The sequence below is a fragment of the Chelonoidis abingdonii genome, chromosome 1, assembly GCF_003597395.2.
Source record: "Chelonoidis abingdonii isolate Lonesome George chromosome 1, CheloAbing_2.0, whole genome shotgun sequence".
Lineage (NCBI taxonomy): Eukaryota > Metazoa > Chordata > Testudines > Testudinidae > Chelonoidis > Chelonoidis abingdonii.
This window is the reverse complement of record NC_133769.1, coordinates 118,646,224-118,669,321: the sequence shown is the minus strand read 5'-3', so window position 1 is coordinate 118,669,321 and position 23,098 is coordinate 118,646,224. Positions and strand designations below refer to the sequence as shown.

The 23,098-nt window shown below is 45.7% G+C and overlaps 1 protein-coding gene across 16 annotated transcripts in view; it reads right to left on the bottom strand.

The window, feature by feature from the left end:
* The window catches only part of CACNA1C (calcium voltage-gated channel subunit alpha1 C), a 766,858-nt gene that overhangs the window by 17,968 nt on the left and 725,792 nt on the right, over positions 1–23,098 (bottom strand). For all 16 annotated transcript variants that reach the window (XM_075069531.1, XM_032796370.2, XM_032796362.2 and 13 more), the window contains 7 exons: positions 21,773–21,838; positions 16,408–16,499; positions 14,815–14,980; positions 13,841–13,968; positions 11,640–11,736; positions 9,708–9,810; positions 954–1,055 (listed from right to left, as the gene is read on the bottom strand). In XM_075069531.1, the coding sequence (XP_074925632.1) occupies positions 954–1,055; positions 9,708–9,810; positions 11,640–11,736; positions 13,841–13,968; positions 14,815–14,980; positions 16,408–16,499; positions 21,773–21,838 (754 nt within the window). The remainder of the gene's footprint in view (positions 1–953; positions 1,056–9,707; positions 9,811–11,639; positions 11,737–13,840; positions 13,969–14,814; positions 14,981–16,407; positions 16,500–21,772; positions 21,839–23,098) is intronic.

The window sequence follows — 23,098 nt, the reverse complement described above, 5'->3', positions numbered from 1 at the left end:
CTCCTGAAATCGACGCGAGCCTTGGACCATGGACGCACACAATCGATTTAAGGATCCTAGTGTGGACGCGCTAAACCGATTTTATAAAATCGGTTTTATAAAATCGGTTTAAACAAATTCGAATTAATCCGGTAGTGTAGACGTGGCCTGAGACAGAAAGTAGGTAGCAGAAAAGGATGGGGGGGGGACGGACAGAAAGCTTGCCTCAGATAAAATCCCAGTGCATACTCCCAGATCTACCTCAATAACATACTGGGCCAGATGTGGATCTATGCCAATTTACACCAGCTGAGAATCTGGCCCACTGTGTCCATATGGATCTGACAGGAGTACAGATTGAAAGCACAGGCCTAGGAACCCAGGAGAAGAGGCCATAGCCTTAGCTCAAGGTTGAAGGTTTATTTCTGACATGCTAATAAAAGTGATATTACTCTGCTCTCATATGCCCTGCCTACAGCTACTAACTGTTTATTGCTTTTTCTCTTCCTAGCAGCAAATAGTCACTGACAAGGCAAATAAATAGAACACTCTGTACCAGGGATCACATTAGAGTTCTGCAATACTGATAAGCATCTAGCCCTTCGGAGAAAGGACATGGGAAATGCAAGGCAAAATCCTGTTGTCTCTGGCTCATTGGGAGTGTGTAGAGAACTGTAAACATCACTCCATTTACATCTGGTGTATGCATTTGAGAATATTGTTTTCTCTCCCACTCTGACATCTCCACCTCCTCCCAAAAGTTGCCCATTGAGAGGGTTACACATTCATTGATACAAGCATGATCAGCACTCAACCAGTGTAGTGTCCAGTCTGACAGATACCATCGTGTAGAGGCAACCATGCCACCCATATCCCACCCAGGACCACAAAAGTGACAGGATTATGGAAAGACAAACAGCAGGTAGAGAAAGGGGTGACAAGACAGACAGACAAGGAAAGGCTAGTTTGCTCACCGCCTGCTGGGGGCACAACTTGATCCAGCAGCTTCATGCTGGTGCGCTTCCAGATTTTCTTAATAATTGCTCGTAGCTCCTCATTGGCTTGCTCCAGGTTACCTGCCAGGGGAATCAGTGAACAGAGGAATTAAGCCAGCTCTAGCAGAGGAGAAAAATTCACACCTATACTCCGGCATCCCAAAAGGAAAAGAGTGGCTCAAAAGTCTGTCGAATGCACTCTCTTGCAGCAGGAGAATGCTTCAAGGGCAACAGAGGGCAATTGGATGTGGGCAAGGGGATTGTCTGACCATGGCTTACTCCCTCATGCTCACAGCAGACAGTCTCATTCCTAAATGTGTAGAGACTCAGGAGCTCCTCACACCTCCCCGTGGAGAGATGGAAAGGTGGGAGTGCACATTCTGATTCTGGATGTGGTCGGATGTGTGCTCTGGATGGGCGTTGCCTGGGGCAGCCTGGCTGAGAGAGACAGAAAACTGTAGCACCATTTTATGCTATAAATGACCACATGTGTGATCAGATACAGCACTTCCTGCCTTTCCGGAGGTCCAGTGAAGGCAGAGCAGTGACAGGAGAGGGCCTGTGGAGGGGAACTACTTCTGAAGGAAGAACCAGCTTGTAGTAACAGCACAGTTGGTAGTCAGGAGACCTGGATTCTACACCCAGGTCTTCCCTGCTCTGTGCAAAGCATACGTACTACCACCTCACAGGGAAGTTGAGAGTCTGAAATTGGTGGTGGTGTGTGAAGTGCTATGGGGAAGGCATGAGAGACATGCAAAGCATTCTGACAAACTAACACAAAGGCTATTTTAAAGGTATTCTTGCTTATTTTATGAGGAAGGGCTTTGAGACTTTAATAGGCTCCACCTGCGAGGTATATAAGCATGGGACAAAAATACTTGAGGGGACCATACCTGAGACTAGGATATTGCATATTCCATCCAAGGAACTCTAACCCCTTAACAGACATTACTGAATCAAGTAACATAACACCTCTGGAACTGAGTAAATATTAATATCTCCATTGTCTGTGATCCCCTTCCAACTGCCTCTCTCTTCCCTTCTGCCCACCTCACACCCCTTTGGTTTATTTTTCTGACTCTCATGTACGCCCCTTCTTCCATGCAGTCCTTTATGCATGGAATTTCCTTCCTTCTCCTGGTGGATCCCATTACCACCCTCTTCTCCCCAAGTGCACTTGCCTCATGGAGTCTATCATTGTTACCCTAAGTGAACTCCCAGGCCATTACAACCAAATCAATATTGCCTTCTGCATAGGGTGACCAGATAGCAACTGTGAAAAAACAGCACGCGGGTGGGGAGTAATAGGCGCCTATATAAGAAAAAGTCTCCAAAAACGGGACTGTCCCTCTAAAAACAGGACATCTAGTCACCCAACTTCTGAACCCCTTTCAGGTTCCACTCCATCTGGTGCTTTCCATGCCCCTAGTGTACTGTCAGACTAATGAGGGGCCCAGTTTTGTAAGCCCCCTGTGGACTTACAGTAGGAGTCCCCTCCACCTCCTGACACAGTGAGCTAAGACTGGAAGCTCCTTTGGGAACTCCATCCTCCCCAGTGTTCTGCACAGCGCTGTGCACACCAGCGGTTCTTAACGAATGATAACGTTAAGTGATTTGCTCAGGATTACCCAGCAAGTCAGTGTCAAAGTCAGGAATTAGAACTCATGCGTTCTGATTCCCCTCCTGCTTTAACCAGGAAGAACATACTTACATGGTTTGAAGCTAAGGCCATGTCTACACCACAAATTTTTGTCGACGCAAGTTACATCGGCATAAAACTACCACATTAGTATATTCCTTGTGCACGTATGTGTACTTGCCTCCTTGCGTCAGCGCTGTGCATACTCACCCCCAGTGCTCATATTGAGGCACAGTGTGGTGCACCATGGATAGGTATCCCAGTGTGCAACCTGCCACCATCCAGCGCCCACTGTCTTTTGGGAAGTTTTGGCAATGCATGGTGGAGCCAAAATGAGTTGCCCAGGGGTGACTAGGAGCAAGAGGTCAAATTCCCAGTTTTCAACTGTCTCCATCCCATATTGTCAAATATAGCCCATATTTTTCATACTTTTAAAAAAATCCCATGAACCCACGCTGCCATCCTCGTTCTCCACCATCTCTGACAGAAGCATGGAGCCTGCACAGCTTTACACTATTGTCATACGCATTGCATGCACAGGACGCACGATCCTCCAGTAATTGTAGGACCGTAAGAAGACCCAAATAAGTGGGAAACATGATGATTTCATGGAGGACAGACTGCTGTGGAACATAGTGAGAACCAATGGAAGGTTGTTGGTGGCATTCATGGAGCATCTGCAGACAGTGGAGTGCCACTTCTGGCCCGAGAAATGAGCATCGACTGATGGGATTGCATCGTAATGCAAGAGTAGGACTATGAGCAGCAGCTGCAGAACTTTCAGATGCTCAAGGCCACATTCCTGGATCTGCATGCTGAGTTTGCTCCAAACTTCCAGTGCAGGGACGCCAGAATGAGAACTGCATGGACAGCAGAGAAGTGAGTGGTGCTTGTACTGTGGAAACGTCAGTGGGAAACAATTTTGGAACTTGAAAATCCACTGTGGAGGCAACTGTTGTACAACTGTGCAGGGCCATCAATCATCTCCTACTATGCAGAACTTTGACTCTCAGCAATGTTCAGGCCACAGTGGATGGATCTGCAGCAATGGGATATCCAAATTGTGATGAAGCAATAAATGGCACATATGTCTCTATTTTGGCCCCATCACACCTTGCCACAGAGTGCGCCAACAGAAAGGGCAACTTTTCCATGGTTATGCAAGTGTTGGTGGCTCACTGGGGACACTTCACTGATATCAGCGTTGGCTGGTCAGGTTAGGTGCATGATGCTCACATCTTTAAGTAAACACAAGACTGTTCAGAGAGCTGCAAGCAGGGACTTTCTTTCCTGAACAGAGGATTACCACTGCGGATAATGAGATGGTAAGAGTGGTCCTTGAGGACCTAGCCTACCCCTTGCTCCCAAAGCCGTATACCGGCCACCTCAACAGCACAAAGGAAAGATTCAACTACTGGCTCAGCAAGTACAGAATGACAGTTGAATGTGCTTTTGGTAGAGTAAAGGGAGACTGGCATAGTTTACTGACAAGACAGGAGCTCAGTGAAAAAAAATGATTATAGCCGCCTGCTGGGTCCTGCGTAATGTCTGTGAGGCAAAGAGCAAAAAGCTGCCACTAGGGTGGGTGCCAGAGATGGAGTGGCTGTCTGCTGAGTTTGAACAGACAGACATAAGGGCTATTAGAAAAGCTCAATGTGGAGCTATCCAGCTCAGGGAGGCTTTGAAAGAGCACTTTTACAGCAAGCCGCAGTAATGTGCTGTGGTGGTCTGTGCACTGCCTGGCCCTGCAGTTCTGGGGCCTGCTAGGAATTATGTGAGGTTGGGGTACATCTATGAATATAACACTGTCAATGCACCTATTCATTTTGTGGTGCTTGTGCTACATTGATAATTATTACACTGTGCTTGTCACTGGACCTCTGAGTTGTGTCACACTGTACAATAACAATTAAGAGGAGGTTACTCACCTCTGGAGTAACTGATGTTCTTCAAGATGAGTGTTCCTGTGGGTGCTCCACTCCAGGTGTTGGTGCGCCCCTGCGCCTTCGCTTGGAGATTTTTACAGTAGTACTCGCATGGGTCATGCACACGCGGTGCCTCCCTCATGTGCCAAATGTGCCTTAATAACACACGCATGGCCCAGGCTCCTCAGTTCCCTCCCTACAACGGAGATTGCTCCAAACTCCGAAGTACAGGGGAGGAGGGTGGGTAGTGGAGCACCCACAGGGACACTCATCTCAAAGAACGTCAGTTACTGCACAGGTGAGTAATCTCCTCTTCTTCGAGAGATATCCCTGTGGTGCTTCACTCCAGGTGACTCAAAAGCAGCATCTCTTAAGGAGGTAGGGACTTCGGATCTGGTAAGAAAGCTGTAGACAGCACAGTTCAGCCCATTCAAATGTCGGTCAGGGGTCCCAGAGTAAGAGCATAATATTTAGCAAAGGTATGCTATGAAGTCCAGGTGGCAGTTTTGCAAATATCTGTGAGGGGAATGTTATGTATGCCACAGACGTTGACACAGATCTAGTGGAGTGTGCTCTAACAGAAGTTGGAAGATTCATCTTCTTATTTGGTAGGATAGGTGGATGCAGTCTGCTATCTAATTGGATATTCTCTGAGTAGAGATGGATTTGCCTCTGAATCATTTTGAGATTGAAATGAAAAGTTTAGGGGAAGCCCTAAAGGGCTTAGTCCTATCTAAATAAAAGGACGATGCTCTGCACACATCGAGTGTGTGCACTGCTGATTTGAAAGTGTTCACATGTGGTTTAGGAAAGAAGGTTAGTAGATGGATAGGTTCATTGAGGTGGAAGGAGGAATGCACCTTTGGAGAAATTTAGGATGTGTTTGGAGTGTGACTTTGTCTTTAAAAAATATAGCGTACAGTGGGTCAGCCATAAGCGCTCCAAGTTCTCCTACACGTCTGGCAGCTGTAATGGCAACTAAAAATGCAGTTTTCATGGATAGATGTACAGGAGAGAGCATGTTACAAGTGGCTCAAATGGATGGTGCATGAAGCATGTGAGGACCAAGTGTGGGTCCCAGGGTTGAGTGGGTGGTCTAATGTCTGGGTATAGGGTCTGGAGGCCCTAGAGGAACTGCTTTGTGATGGGTGGGGGGGGAGTGAAGATAGAAGTGTCTCCGGTCTTATTGTGAAACGCCATAATTGCTGCTTAATGTACCTTTATGGAGCTAAAGGAGAGCCCAGATAGTTTAAGTTCTAAAAGATAGTCTAGTATTAGTCTAGTGAAAGAGGGGCGGAAGCGGGAGTGGTGTGCTTGGGGGAGCACCAGGGAGTGAACCTAGTCCACTTATGGAGATAGGTGGTTACGTGTGCATTGCGTTCTGCTATGTAACAGTACGGTTTGTACCTGTTCAGAGCAATCTAGTTCCTCATTAGAGAACCATTGATAAGCCATGCTTTGAGGTACAGCATCATTACGTTGTGATAATAGGTTTGGAATAGGGGGGAAGTGGAATCAGCGGGCAAACCGATATCCTTGTTAAAAATGAGTACCATGCCTGTCTGGGGCTATTAGTATGACTCTAGCCTTCTCCGCTTGCATTTTTCTGTAGGTGCACTTTTGCCACCGCGAGAATCATGGAAAAGACGTGGGGTGCTGTTGAGAGGCCAAAGGGTAGAACCCTGTATTAATAGTGATTTGAGCCCATAACAAATCTGAGAAAATGCCTGTGAATGGGATGTATAGTTACATGAAAATAAGCATCCTACAGGTTGAGGGCTGAAAACCAATCTCCCTGCTCCAGCGCTGGAATTATGGCTGTGAAGGTAACCATTCTGAATTTTTGCTTTCTGATGAACTTGTTGAGTCGCCTGAGGTCAAGGATGGGTTGCCATCTCCCACTTTTCTTTTCTGTCAAAAAGTAGTGGGAATAAAACCCCTTTCCCCTGTGCTGATCAGGCACTGTCTCCACAGCTCCTGTCTGTAGAAGATGTTGCACCTCTTGTTGGAGAGGGGTCCCTGAAGAGGTACGGAGTGGTGGGGGTGAGGGGGTATGGACAGGAAGGGGATGGAATAGCCCAATTGGGTGACCTGTAGGGCCCATATGTCCATAGCGATGGCTCCTCAATTGTGGTAGAATGGGAGTAAACAGTGATCAAAAGATTGGCTGAGCAGTATAAGTGCTGGAGTGGGTGGGAGATCTTCTATACCCTCAACCAGGACTTCAAATCTGCTTATTAGATGGAGGGGGCTGCAATGGTTTTGATGTTGTGAGGCGTCATCGTTGATGCCTGGGTCTCTGGCAGTGTTGCTGCTGGTGGTCGTATGGCCTCTGTTCTTGTGTGTTGGCCGGGTATCATGTGTGTTCGTAAGGCTGATACCTGTATTGTCTTCTTCTAGTTTCCGGTGTATGGATGTCTAGAGATCTAAGCATCGCTCTGGAATCCTTCATGGTGTGCAGCACCTCATTGGTTTTTGCTGCAAATAACTTCTCACCATCGAACGGAAGATCCTCCACAGTGTTTTGAATGTCGTGTGGGAAAGAAGAGGTAAACCATGAAGCCAGACGCATCATTATGGCCATCACAGTTGACCTGGCAGCTGTGTCTGCAGCATCGAGGGCAGCCTGCAATGCCGTGCGGGAAATAATCTGTCCTTCAGAGATTATTGCTTTAAATTGTTGTCTCTTGTCCTCTGAGACGTCATTAAGTCCATGAGTTTCCTGTAATTTCTGTGATTATATTTGGCCAGTAGGGCCACGTAGTTTACCACTCTAAATTGTAGCGTGGATGATACATAAACTTTGTGGCCGAGTAGGTTCATTCTTTTTCTGTCCTTGTCAGAGGGAGTGGACTGGAAATGCTGCTGTTTGTTCTTTTGGTTGGCTGATTTTACTACCAGTGAATTTGGTGCTGGGTGTACGGAAAGGAATTCTGAGTCCCTGGAGCGGACATAGTATTTCCAGTCTGCCCTTTTGCAGGTAGGAGGTATGGTGGTTGGGGTTCAGCAGATATTCTTGGCAGGATCTATAATGGCTCCATTAATAGGTAGGGTGATCTTGGAGGAGGTTGAAGGTTGTAATATGTCGGTCAGCTCATGCTGAGTCTCTGACACCTCCTCCAGAGTGATCTTGAGCTCACTGGCCACTCTTTTGAAGAGGTCCTGAAAATGAGTAAAATCATCCGCTGTTGTTAGGGATAGGGCCATAATAGCCTCTTCCACTGAGGTGGATGAATTATTATTATTTGGGGAAGGTTCAGGTACCTCCTCATCTGCATGCACTGTTGCAGGTTGCTCCTGTCCATCTGTCACAGAACTATGGACGAGTATAGGAGGAGATCTAATGTCGCCTCTACGTGAGCTGTACCAGCTACTGTGGTGCCTGCTGTAGGGCCCCCATTGGTTCCAATAATGCCATTGTTAAGGGAAGACCATGGGTGTTTCCATCCATGGGAGTCCATACCAGGGTGGTAAGTCCCTGGATTATGAGGACCTTGCTCTCCTTGGTCCCATGCTAGTAGGAGTGAGAAAAGGGGAGGAATGGTATGGTGAAAAAACTCTCTCCACTTCGTCGTCCTCATCACTAGAAATATGAGAGGAAATAGCGGATAGCTGTCGGAGCTGTGTCGATGGTCCTGGTGAGGGATCAGTACCAAGTAATGGAGAACGTGGAATTGGCGAGATTAGCAAATTGCTGGAATGAATAAACTGTGGTGCCAAGGTAGAAGGAGCTGGAATATATAGCGCGGGGTGTGGCACGGGTGCCATAGGGTCGGTCAGTGCCGATTGGTGTGGCACCGTATGCATAGTCATAGGTGGTTGAGATGTCGGTGCCGGGACAGCAACCGTCCTTGTGTGCGGCATAGGCAGGCTCAGCTGAGTAGGCACCAACTTCTCTGTGGTGTTGTGCGGTGCCGTATTAGAAGAGGCAATAAAACACAGAGTTACCATTGTCAGTATAGTCACAATGGAAAGTGAAAATTATGATTCAGAACTGCCTTCCCTGGCTCCCCTAAAGATTTAAACAAGACCTGCTTACTGCCACTTCTGCTTCGGAGTGCTTGTGCACCGCGCCACTCATAGCACCAGTCACGCGGAGAGTGGCCTACCCGGGTGACAGAAGTGAAGAGGGAATTGCTCGGCTGCATGAAACTATAAGTATAGGGCAATGGCACTGAACACTGGCACCACTGTCCACAGGCAACAGTGATTTTAGCTGATATCTCCCTCCTGTGGGTAACAAGGGCACAGAGAGCATAGCTGTTGATGGCATCCTGAAGCAGCTTGGGCCGGTATGCTGCTAGCCTATGTACTGCAGTGGTGCCAGCCTAAATTATCGCTGACTGGTGTGAGAAAGTATCCTACGGCAGAGGAAGAAATAAGGCTGCCATCCCAAGAAACTTTTGGCAGGGGATTGCAGATACTGCCAGGAAAGTTCTATCGAAATCTCTCAGGAGGATTCAAGGGACATCTCTGACAGCTAGGGAGGCCAGTACTGGGTGGTGTTTATATGGCCAGACCAGCTCCATGCCATGGTTGGGTTCCCCGACATAAGGAATCTCCTCAGCTGTCCTTTATGGCAGCTCACCTTCTGCCCTGCAGTGCAAAGGGCTGAGGGTCTAGCCCTTTGGACTGGCCAGTGATTGTTCTTTGGTAGCATCTTTTCTCCATCCTAGAGTGGTCAGTGATTTCAGGCTGCTACCCCAGAGCCTATTTGCTGCCCTCTGAAGGTGCAGATTTACAGCTTTGGCATATATACCACCTTCTCCCCTCTTTTCCTGACCATTATCTGAGCATTCACTAGAGCTGCAGCTTTACTTGCAAGATCATCTAAGCGGGAATTTTAGGAAAATGACTAATAATCAGGCATGAAACTACAAAGGTACCAGTTGCCTGGATGACATTTAACTAGAAACATTGTACTGTTCCTCCTGGGTATTATTCCTTTCTACACATTTACATTTGCTTCCCGTACCACACACTCAAAGTGAATAGCTGGAATCGTTTTATGCGTGTGATCTCCATATGTCATTTTCAGACCCAGTAAATTTCAGTATAGGTGTCATCCATCTACGCTCCCAGTCAGCACATGCAGTCACATGCATGAAAAAAAAGCACATGCGTCATATACATTCTTTGAGATTAGGAGTCGCAGCCTGAGTGGGTTACCTTCAGTTTTGATCCTCAGTGCTGTTCTGACCAATGCAAAGAGGGTGGCATTAAACATGACAGTCCCATCACTGTTCAGTGGCATATTCATAGAGACTAGGCGCTATGGGGTAGGGAAAAGAAACAGAACAATCATGCAGTCAGCACACACTACTCAATAAAATGTTTTTTCTCCTGCCCTCACACCACTCTCCAGACTTATCACCCCTCCCACCAATTCAGACGCAGTCCGTGTGCTTGGTTACACAGATAGGAAAGGATGCTTCATACCATCGTAACGGTAGAATGTGTTTGCCCAGAGGCAGATACTACAGTACCTCAATGTGGATAGCCCTTTCCAGGCTCGGACATAATTTCTCTCTCAACTTTCCCCAGTAGCAAGTGGGCATGTACCCACAATGCATCTACACAAACTGGTATTTATTACTGTAGAAGCAACATTTTACATTTACATGGCATCTTTAATTCCGAATGATTGTGAAGTCCTTTGCAATCTGTAAGGAATCACTTTGCCCACCACTGAAACGTAGCTACCTCTGGTGCAGAGCTGTTTAACAGATCACAGAAACTCCACCGCCTTTTAGGACATGGAGTTAATATCATGTCCTACTGCAACTGCATGGAGAATTTTAGTGAGGCAGACTATATCTGTCTAAATCAGAATGTGGATGATAAACTGGAATTAACATCCTTCCCCTTGTGCCAGGTGATCTATAATGACACAAGAGCCTTGATTTTACATTTTATCTTAAAGATGGCACTTTCATTAACACTTTGCCCCCAACACCTCCACAATGGGCATGGTTCAGTGCTGACTTGGGAGGGAAAAATGCCAGCTGCTGACTCCCCAGCTCCACTTTCTGCAGTTCCTGGGTTTCACGGATTCAACCAGACACTGCTTAGCATGCGAAATCTGGCAAAATAACAGGCTGAAGTGGTCTGGTTGCAGCCACAAAAAGTAATGTATTTCTGCCCAAAGCCTTGTTATATTCTAAGACTGACAACAACCAGCTATAAGAGGAACATGTAAACTTTATAAGTCTCTGGAGAAGGACAAATCTGTCCATAGAAGAGAAAGGAAACACAAAGGCTAGAAACAGATCCTTCACAAGGGAAAATCCTTTCTGATGACTGGAAGCTTTTAACTAAGGAGCTGAGGAGGAAATTTTCACACACAGACTCTCCTCCCTTTCCCCTCCCCTTCTCTTATTTCAATATGTAGGTAATACTGCTTTTAGTCTGCAGAAATTATTTAAGGAATGATAACTCATCCTAGGTGCATTAGGTACGAAGAAAAATCTAAAAGCTAATTCCTCTCCCCTGATATTTCTGTCTACCTTTCAGAGACCATATCTATCTTATCTATTTATCTGTCTCTACTGCATGCATACATCATTCATATTTGAGGGCTACAGTTATCCAAGAGCTTTATTATTCACACAGTGGCTTGATATGGCTAATGGATTCCCACCAGGGCACTGAGTGCAACTAGAAACTGCCTGCCGTCTCCCAACAGAAGAGCCCTGGGGAAGGTTCTCCCCTCTTAGGCCAGGGGATAGAATTACAGTATACAGGGTTCAGAGTAAACACATACTATTCCTGTCTTCCCCATTAGGGGGCAGCAGACCTCCTCAGATGGGTCTTTATAGCCTACCTGACTGTTTCCCTAGCTAATATGTCTGTAGCATCTACCACTATGTATACCTGATGATTCCTGTGCCAGGGAGTCTGCAAACTCTAGCAAGGAATCTATAATATAGGCTAACAAATGGCCTGACTAGATGCTAATAAAGCAGCAAGCAGTGTTTACCAGATAATTCCCCAGAACCTACGCTCTAGATGATCAGTAAATGAAGCTGTAATTTGTTATATCTGTGCTTCCTCTGAGATGTTCTTCCCTCCTCCAACCTCCCCCCAACTGCACTGTCTTACTTTGCAAGCCACTCGATGAGGACAGAGCTTCCCAAAGCCCAGCGGAGGCTGAATCCGCCGGAGCAACGTCACCACGTCCAGGTGTTTGATCCGTCCCCTGGGGAAGAAATACAATATCAGTGATATAAGGGCCTGCCGAATCCATCTGGAGAGGGCCTGAGAGCAGATGCTGTTAGAAACATATATGAGATTGCCAGAACCACTGTGTGTTAACATGACATAGCAGGTGGCTTTATTCAGCGCCTCTTATACTAAGAGTATCTCTCCAGCCTTGCACAGCCATGAGTTAGCTCCTACTAGTTTGAATGTGTAAGAAAACACAACAATCATTATATACTTAGGCCAATATTTGCAAAATTGGCCATGGATTTCAGTGCCTCAGTTTCTGGGTGCCCAACCTGATACTGTGGGCATGCAAAATATTGGATCATCCAAAATCAGTGGTCACCTTTGAAAACATTGGCCTTAGTAAATACCATTGAAGACAGGGCTGGCCTTGTGACCCAGGCAACTTCACAAGGTTTCTCTTTTCCTGGTGCTCTGTCTCAGTCACAACCCCGATCCACCATCCTTCAATTCTTGTTTATGCTCCTATCTGTCTCTGTGGCCAGTGGGCAATGCAAAGAATCCAGTCCCTTAACGCCTCCATACACCCATTTTGAAAGCTGCAATTTGGCCTTCCAAATTTTGTAAATGGGTCATCAAAAGTGAAAAACTCAAACGGGGAAGGGACAGGAGTTGGCACAACCAGAGCTAGAATCTCAGGCAGGCAGGGAGTGGCATGGACATACAGACAGGATTGAGAAACAGAGACCATTCACAGGTGGATCCTTACAGGTGATATTTGTCATACGGCTCCAGCAACATATGGCTAACCCTATGTACAAACAGTCCTGGGGCTTGTTTACACATGCGAATTAATCTGAAATAAAGAAGAATGTGAATTTCAAAAAGGTTAACTATTTCCGATTAACTCCATGTGTGAATGCTCTCTGGAAATAAGAGTGCCCTATTCAAAATTATCTTAAACCAAGTGGATTAAGCTAATTCAAGAGTAAAAGCGTCCACACATGAGGTTAGCCAGGGATAGTTTCTCAGGAACGGCTATTCTGAAATAACTCCCCATGTCACCATGCCTTGGATACGAGGGCCTGTTTTATTCGCAAATGGAATGTTTATTCCAGGACTGAGGTTTTCTCTTATCTTTAATGAAAATTGCTTTGGACAGTCACGAGGGATGGCCAAAAGGGACCTCTGCTTAAATGTCATTTCCAACAATGTGACACAGCCCCAAATGCTGCACAGCCAGAATTAGCTATGAATCCAATGAGTTTTGAACTCATGATCTCTTTGTCAGAGCCAAGTAATTTACACCCATGTTACACCCCTTTACACTATCAGAGTGGCTTAAAGAGATCTAGTGTAAATGAGCATCAGGCCCAAGAGTGTTTCAGACTTAGCCATGTTGGTGTCTGTGGGCCAAATTCTCCTATCAGTTGCTCTTGTGCAAACTTATGAACGTCAGTGGAGTTGCAGGGGTGGAACAGAGGGGAGAATTTGGCCCTCCATATGCAATGCATTTATGCAGTGATGCAGGCTGCGGCTGGCATGTGGATGACACATGGAAACACAAAGAATGAATGCTGCAACTTTGGTGTGAGCCAAATATGGGATGCAGAGCAGAAGGCATAAAAGTAACAGAGTCCAGCTCTTATAAGGGCTCAAAGACCTGTTTCCATGGCTACCCAAGAAGGGTCAGACTGGCCATGTCACAGGCTGGGACTCAGTACTACAGCATGTGATCTAGTGTACCAATCCACTCAACCAGCCTCCTTCTTAATGCATATTCCCCACTGGCCTGTTTATTAATCTAATAAATGGCCTATATTTTTCCAAGCTATGCACAATTTAAAATTATATGCAGCTGGGAAAAAAAGCAGACCATTTACTAGACTTTCTCCTGTTCACATATCCTGGAACAGGCTGCTTCTCCATCTGAGTCACATGTGGAGAGATGGGGGAGGTTTCAGCTTCTGCTTCGTTTTCAGAGTTTTCACAGAGATTTACAGACAGCTGGATTTGCTTCCTGCCATGAGAAGATTCCACCCCACTGCATTGGGTCTGGGAAGCCAGACTTTTGAGAGAATAGAGACTGTGCACCAGAAGTTAGCATGTTCTAAAGTTCAGGCCTGGTCACTTACTTGGCTTCAGGGTCATACTCTGCCCAGATCCTTTTAAACTCATCAAGGTGATGTGGCCCCAGAATGGACCAGTCCCGTGTCAAGTAGTCAAAGTTATCCATAATAACAGCTACAAAAAGATTGATAATCTGCAAACAAAGACAAAGGTGATATAAAAGAGGAGGCATGGAACACCAGACTTTACTTGGCTTCCAGTTTGCATCCGAAGCCTGGCCCTGTGTGGTTTGACTGTCTCTCTTCTCAAAAGTGACACCATGTTAAGTGAGATAAGCAGAGACTCTTGATTTAAATGGGAAGGTGTTGGAGGCAAGACATTCTCGGCAAGGGCCCCTCAAATCTTGCTCCCTACAACTGATTGATGAAGCCCATGTTTGCTGAGCTTTTGGACATGCTGCAAGGCCTACGTATTTATATAGGCTTTTTCCTGGGAAGGGCCTGGATTTTTTTTCCCTTGGGGGGAGAGTTGGAGTCATTTACTGGCATTGAGCCAAATGGTTTAAAAATATTGTAGACGTTCTAGGAGGGTGTTTGGAGCTCTAACGGCCAGCTGCACAGTGTGTGCTGCAGTACTGCGTAATACCAGGAGAACTGCACTGCCAGGACGGAGCAGATGCAAGTGGGATGTGCTGTTTTCACAGTAATAGCAGCAGTGGATAAAAAACAGATGGAAGGCAGGAGGGAAGGTGGGAGTGAGGCACTGGTGGCCTCACTTCAGACCTCAGGCCACTAATTTGTTCTTCTGATGGGGGGTGTCCTTGTTTATGTTGTGACTGGCTGTTGAGCTTGGTCTAGAGAGAGGCTCCTGAGCATGAACTGTGGGGATCAATTATCACTGTCATGTGAGGCCATGGTGGACGTGTACCAGATTTTCCATGTATGAGATCAAGTTTCTGCTACACAGTGTCAGTGCTCAGGGAAGTAAGGGGTTAGTGGGCAGTCACAGGCCAGTACCATTTGTGCTTATGCTGACTCACCAAGAAGGCACAGAGCATGTAGAAGCTGATGAAATAAAAGATGGAAAAGTTGCTCCCACAGGAATGGTCGCCTTCAGGAGAGTTGGTTGGTTCTGAATCAGGATCGCACTTATTGTCTGGCAGACACGCAAGCATGATTTCCTGCCAGCCTTCACCAGTGGCACACCTGGGCATAAAGGGATACTTGAGAGTGGGGAAGTGAAGTCAACAGTGACCACTTCAAAAGGGAAGCAGCAGTTAGCACATGAAGAGCCCTCTCCTGCTCCCACTGAAGTAATGGCCTACATACAATAGGTGATGGGACAGGTTTAACATGAACTGGCATGTTCCTCTCCTTCTAGCTTTGTTGCTATTGTCATGTTATCCATTACTGGAGCACCTGCTTTTGTATACCATGACTATGGGGCTGCCATTTTCTGACCAGATGCATGAGGAGATTTTTGTGGGGCTAGAAGGAGAGTGTATAGGGCTGGAAGGAGATCAGCATTTTGCTTCTCCCATTTGCGTTCCCTCATCCTTTTCTTCCCTGTCCTCTCCTGAGCTGCCCATTTCCCCTGTCCTCACTCCCTGTAAACCTGCAGACAATGTAAGAGTGCTATACCCCTGCAAACTCTTTCCTTCAGTAGGTCCCCTCCTCAGCACTCTATGCCCTGCCTGACACAGATAGCCAGAGCTGGGTTCCAAACACCAGTTAGGGGAGGGATGATGTGTCAAACTGAGCAAGGAACAGTGCCCTGATTGGTGTTTGGCATCCCATTCTGAATACATACTCCACAAGGGAGTGAGGGAAAGGGACAGACTGCCAAAGCAGCAATAAATAACCTGGACAGGTAGTGGAGGTTCTGGGGGGAGTCTCGTCAGGCCTTTGGATGCTGTATACTGGCTGAACCCTTAGTGGGAGAAAGATCTGGGGGTCCTAGTGGATGAAGTAAGATGTGTACATTGAAATAGCATATTTCAGGATATCAGCTGATCAACAACTGGGTCAAGAAATTTCCCCCTGTGGCAGAGTATTTTCCATCGTGGGAGTTTTAGGTTTTTCTCTGAAACAGTGCCACTGTCAGGGACAGAATCCTAGACTGCATGGGCCACTGGTAAGTTCCAAGAAGGCAATTATGTTCTGTACATTTAAGGGAACCACTTGAACACTGTGTTAAAGGTTCCCCTTCCTGCTGCAGAAGGTCAGAGAGCCAAATGCTTTGGTTGGTTTAAAAGAATCGACGGTTTTGTGATCAATATCAATATTTGTGGTTCAGCTGGGGTGATCAGATTTGATGCTTCAGTGTGTAACTGGTCACCTCAGGGGGAAGGAAATAATTCTCCTGCCCCACATGTAGCCCACTGAACAACTGGATATATGAATTTGTGGTGTGGGGGTGTTGCCTTACTCTGACATATCAAGTATTGGCCATTGCTGGCGGTAGGATATCAGGCCAGGTGGACCAACGGTCTTCCCTAAAATAGAAAATCATAGGTTCTGGATTTGGGACACTGTATTTCTAGTCATCTCATGATCAAGATATGGTAAAAATGGAGAAGATACGTCCAGATGCACAAAGTCACCCTCACAGTCCAAAGCTCCGAGACACCCACCTGAAGAGTAGCAGCACAGCTTGAGGGAACGTCTGAAAGTTGTTGTTGCGGTTTATATGCGAGGTATCATTCAGAGCAATTTTACCAAACACCTAGCAAAAAGCAGAGGTCTTGTCAATTTAGCCTTGTAGCCCCCAAAACATTCTTGTCAGCTGTAGTTCCTTGCATCTTAGTGATTGAGAGCACTTGAGCCTTCCCCCTTCTTACAAGATGTTTCCTGATGGTTTCCAAAATGTGCTACTGCTCCTCCTGTTTGTGCTATATCACTGAAAAAGCACCCCACAGAAACAAGAGGCACATTCTAATATACCATTAACTTAACTAACCATTCATTATTGCATGTGCCATGAATATGTGACATGGGGATCTCATTTCAGTGTGCACTCAGACTGGATGTTTTCAGTGGAAAGAAAAATAATGAGTGAGGAGAGGCTGCAATTTTTCTTTCCTTCACTGGCTTTCCAGAGGCTCGGTCTGCACTAGGAGAAAAAGCACTGCAACAGAGCACTATCTGGACTGCCATGAGCTCCCAGTGTCTGTAAGATGCCTTGCATCTGCACACAACAGCTGTGCCCTAGTACAGTGTAGTGCCTCACATTTGGAATTTACCCCAACGGTATATAGTGACAGTGCTTGATGCTTTGAGTTAGGTGTTTCAGGAATCCCAGAATGCAATGGTGCAACCATGGCTGCTGGGTGTCCTGAGTGTGGTTGCTTCAAAATAGTTCTGCCCCAAACCAGCACTGCTCCATGCAGGGCCGGCTCCAGGCACCAGCATTCCAAGCTAGTGCTTGGGGCGGCATTCTGCAAGGGGCGGCAGTCCCTGGGTTTTCACCCCAAAGCAGCACACTGAATTGCTGCCGCGGACAGCAGGGGCAGTCCGTGCGCCTTTAGGGCGTCAGGTGCATTTCCGCGATGGTGGCAATTCGCCAGTAGCTTCTATGTTCAGCTGTCTGTGGCGGCTTCAGCTAAACATAGAAGCTGCCACCGAATTGCCGCTGCTGGGGAAACGTGCCTGCCGCCCTAAGGGCACAGGGACTGCCCCCGCTGTCCAGCAGCAATTCGGCCGCTGTTTGGGGCGGCGAAAACTGTAGAACCTGCCCTGGCTGCATGGACACTGGGACAGGGGCAAGTATAAAAAAAACCTATGGTCTGAATCCTGCAGTCCTTACTTGGGCCAAAACTCCCATTGAAGTCAATGAGAAGTATGATTAAGGAGAGCACAAGGACACACAGGACTTGGTGCTTGACCCTGATCAAAAATGAAGGCAATGGGAATCTTTCCATTGATTTCAATGAGTTCAGGATCAGACTTTTTCTGAGTAATACTTGCAGTGCTAGTGAATCCTGCGATGGCTAACCAGGAGCACCTCAGGCAGTGAATAGGGAGAAAAGAGAGCAGAACTGCTATCCAGAGGGAGGGCAGGGGAAAGAGAGAGAATACAGCATGTAAAGAGGGTATGGCAAGATGAGGAAAAGGAGAAATCAGAAGACAAGGAGGGTGGGGGGAGGAAGAGGGCAAAGCATGCAGAGTGACAGTTACTGAGAGAGAAAACCTATCAGAAGCCTTGAAATATATTTTAAAGCAGAGGTTCTTCAATTCTGATCTGTGGAGCTCAGCTCCTCCGTGGAGTTACTGCCATCCGAGAGGCGAAGCTTTCATCATTGAAACAATATGAGGTCCTGCCATGCTAGGAAGTTTTAATGGCTTCTTTGGATGCCTGCCAGAACTCCCTTGTATGCATGTGTTTGGGCTGCTATACAGACAGGGAAACCTATTAACAAGTTTCTTTCTTTGTGTGTTTTTGTTTGATTGGGGCTTTTTGGGTGTAAAATTCAACTTAATCATAGCTGCTGACAACGCTGAAGCCAGGGAGGAAGTAAACACAGAGAGACAAACTGCAGAGCGACCTGTAGAGATTCAAGTCAGGGCTATAGGCAATGCAGACAAATGCAGCACTAGTAAGCGCAAAGTCCTACATGTAAGGAGAAGAAATAAACAGCACAAACATACAAGGGGGAAACGTAACTAAGCAGCCAGCCCCATCGTACCAAACTGACTTCATTTCCCTCCTCTTTCCCTAATACATTACTGTCCTAATGGTACTTCTTAGGAAATCAGTCATTCTAGTACCTGCAGGGAAGGCATGGGAGCATGTTGAGGAAGCCAGATGTCTACCACAAAATTACTGTCTTAAGGATTAAGTAGTGGTCTGTGATACAAGCACAGAAAGGTTTAAGAGCCACCGATTAAAAACTTGGAAAAAAAAACGAAGGTGCATCCCCATTCACTTCAGTGGAGTTAGATCAGGGATGAAGCTGGGCACTACACAGTCCACTTATTAAAGCGCATCCTCCTCAGTGAATGTACTTGTACTTGAACCTTGGTATTTATCAGAGCTGAGGGAATCTGAAATTTTGCTTTGCTAGGGCTTGCACAAACATTTTCTTCAGGTGCAGCCCATGTGGATTCATCCTCCCCTATTCTTTATGCTGCTCTGAGTTACACAGGGGAGCAGACTGGCTGTGGGTCATCCTTAGGATTGAAGGAGACTGGCATTAGGTTCCCAAAACTGGACGAGCGTAAAGGTGCGTTAAAGCTATCTTTGCTCCTCACCAACTCCACCAGTTTTGCACCAAGCTCAGCTTAGTCAGATCACAGAATCCAGCCCACAATCCTCAGCAACTCTTAGATGAGCAGGGTCTGGGTTTTGAGTGTGTAATGAAACCCAAAGGCAGGAGAGTTCAGACAGTTTCAGGCTTCCTTGAAAGCATCTTGTACAGCTTTAATTTTCACAGCCACTACTGCCAAGAGCTGAGGAAGCCTTGCCAGGCCAGAAAGTTCTCTTAGAACTTCATCTTCAGGGCTCTTTATTCCCCATCTGACATCATCATGATGCTGATTGAATGGACAGAGTGTTGTAACCTCATAGCCAGAATGAGTAGCAAGAACCAAGCAGCTTTGGAGGAACAAATATCCTCTTTGCACCCAAAAATCCTCAGTAATTAAAAAATAAATAGAAGGAGAGAAGTACAGAGAGAATTACAGGGAATCAGTTCCATCTCAGAAGGGCCATCTTTAAATAGAATGCTCTTCAAGAGTCCTTTGGGCTTCTCCTGGTTCAGATCCCACCTCTCTCTGGTGGGCTGTGACAGCCCCAGCTGCACTGAGGAGGCGCTGGGAGTAACTGTCATGGGAGGACAGCTCAAATACTCAGAGGCAGCTTGAGTTGAGACAGCCCATATTTTTCCTTTCAGGAGACAGTACATGAGAGAGTTTCCCTGTTGGAAGAGTCTGATTTCCTTTTAACTACTCAGCTTCAACTCATATAAGGCACTGGAAGTGTTAGTACAGGCTTGCTACACTACTCAGCAATGAAATGGAGCGTGAGGGAAGAGCTGCAAGTAGAGGAAGATGCAGGAGGAGGTTCCTCCCTCTTATCCTTTCCAGACAGTGCCTCTTGGGCTATCATCAGATTGGTAGCTTCATCCATCAGCATCAATTTGTATTTTTCCACTTGGGCATGTTAGGTAGTGAGGCTTGAATATTGTTATACTTCATGTCAGAGAGGTAGCTAAGATGAACTGATAGGTCTTCTTTTTATGGGAAATCCTTATGTCATTGTCAAAGTATTGTCATGCTAATGACATTGTCATTTAGGCTTTCAAGTGAGCTGCTCAACTGTGAGATACTGAAGGTTTTCTTCAAGAACTCTACTTTGGCAGGCTCAGGACAGCACACAAACCGGGGGGCATAAGTGCAAACCAACTACCTGTAATTACGTTATTTCCTTTGGCACAGTATACGACAACGAACATTATAACGGGTCTGAATGATGAAAGACTTGGGCTTCTCACTGGAAAAGCAGAGACTAGAAGGTGACCTAGCAGAGGTCTTTGGAATTTGGAAAGGGATCGACACAACTGATAGACATCTGGCTTTCCCACTGCTGAGATGGTTAAAAACAGGGGATTGAATCTAAAATTAGGATTAAATTGGAAAGTCAGGCATAACTATTTCTCACAAAAGATAATAGAATTATTGGATCATGCACCCAGATATTACACTGACAGGCTCATTTGAGGTACTATAGACAGATAGGCACACAGAGGTCATCATTAAATGGTAGTAGTAGCAGCTAGGTAACATTAGTGCAGTTTTCCCAAATTGTTCCCTATACTGTATAGGGAATACTAGGGATATCTTGGTAACATTAGCTAGTTAGATTAATAAAGGCAAAACTGGAAAGTTTTTAAAGGTGACCACTCTAATTGGAGAGCTAAATAGACAGAGTTACTGAGGAGGCAACAGAGACAGTCTAAATTAATTCAAGAGATACCAAGCTTTGTTTCTTGAGAAAGAGGAGACTAGAGTAGACAGTGAAAAGGTGGTAAATTGGGGTTATGATAAAAATAAAAAAAACATGAGGCATAGCAGATCAGATGACTTTTTGCCTAATCTTTCTTACGTTCTTTCTAACTATTTCTGGCTCCATCATGAAGAATAAGAACTGTGGAATGGGGAAAGACCTTTGGAAGTAATACACCATTCCTTTATTTTTTTTTTTAATCTCTAACCTCTGATGGTCTGGTAGTTGTTCTGAGACCTTTGATTAACTAGTAAGTGGAAAGTAAAGTTTAGCATGAAAAATCATCACCAGTAAGTGAGGCAGGAATGCAACGTATAGCTGGGACAGTCACACACTGTGTGGACATCAATAGTTTTTTCCACTTGTCTGCACACAGTATCAGTCATTTGCATAGATTAATGCTCATGCTGGTTCCAAATTTGTTTTCGTAAGCGGAATACAGTATAGTACTGATGTAGCTTCATGAGGAATTGGCACAAGTAAAGCGTTGAGATGTTGGGTCGGGTCATACTTTTACTTACACCAGTGTAAATCATGAGTAACTCTGTTGAAGTCAATGGAGTTACACCAATGTGAAAGTGGGGTGAGAGAATAATCAGGCCTGATCACCACCATGACCAGGAGCCATTTGAACTGATTGCTGTGTGACAATCAGCAAGCCAGTAAACCACCTTTGATACAGCTGTAGGGACACTCCTTTGGGAGGTTGGGTGACTGTGATGTTCTTTTTAGTGTATACTCTGTGGTCTCCTACATAATGTTTTTGTTTGGTTTGGCTGGTGTGGTTGTCAAGTCCTGATGGCAGTGCAAACCCAGTCAATGTTTTCTGAATTGACCCAGGCTTACTGTCTGAGCTCAGCTTCCTAAATGCCTCACTATATGGCTAGGAGAGGAGCTACATGTAGAACCGGAAAATGATCTGGTGACTTCTTGTGCAACTATCCTCCCAAGAATCTCTTGTGTGAAAGATAACATAGCTCTTGAGGATCACCTACCTGCATTCCAATCACCGCATAGATGAAGAACAGCATGACTATTAAAAGAGCCACATAGGGGAGAGCCTGGAGAAAAAAATAACAGAACATATGGTATCAATTAAGCAGATAACTTGGCATGCTGGAGTCAGGCATATTCTACTGGAGCCCTGCTTTATCAAGATGTCCTGAGGAGAACAGTGTCAGTCCAAAATCTATTAAGGTCTGCAATTTATCCATTTGACCACTAGATGCCTCTACTGATCCACATCTAATTTCACCAAGGTGCCTCAAATACAGCCATTGTACCACCTAAAACAAGATAGGCCCAATTATGCTTTCACTTACACTAGCGTAAATCCACAGACATCAGTGGAATCGCTCTGCTGTACACCAATGAAAGTAAGATCAGAATTAGGTCTGATGTCTGCTTGTCTTCCAAATGTAGAAAACTTGTAATTAGCATCACCCTGATATTAGCAGCAAGTGATGCTCTTTAGTGTGACATTCTGCAGCTACTTTGGTGAAATGAGAAGTGCGTCAAGTGCCAAGACCAAAGTTCAAGGCTTCTCCTGCTCCAGCTGATGATATCATAAGCACGAAAAGCAGCATGAGCTACATTCCCTGCTCTGAGTTAGGTATCTATGATGGTGTCGGAGATGCGTTCTGTGTCTGTGATCAGCTGTTAAAAAGAAAGTGCAAAATCCTGATAGCTGGTGCTGGCTTGTAAGTAGGAGACCTGCCCCGTGAGATGCTGCGTGTCCACAGCTTCCTCAGTTATGTTTGTATTTTGTATAATTTGAAATCAAAATAATAATAATGTAGCATGTATTAAATGTATTGGTGTATGATGTGACCATATCCTGCCTACCACCCTTTTTGAATAGCAGAAAGGAATGGCCTACCCGTGATCAACCTAACTGGCCACTAGATCCGGACTCTGGAGAGTAACTATAACATCGACTGGTGGAACAGTGTCTGTGTAGTGTGATTGAATGCATATGCTAATTGTTATATCTTCAATAAACACAGCATATTGCCTTTTCCCCTGAAAAAATATCTGTGTGCTTATAAGCATAACAGTCCGGCCCTAAAAGAGAAACTGATTTTCCACCTTCTTGTTTTTTAAAGATATTTAGCAGAGATGGTCTCAAGCCACAGAATTCAGATGTCCATCCCGAGTCTGAACACCTCAAAGTTTGGGAGTGTTGCAATCTGAGATTTTGGTTTGGTCCATTTTATAGATCTTAGAGCCATCTGCAAAATTTGGATACTGACCCTGGTTTGGGTACTGAACACCTTCTCTTTTGGGAGTGTCTGGTCCAGAATTTTGTATTGTTATTTGAA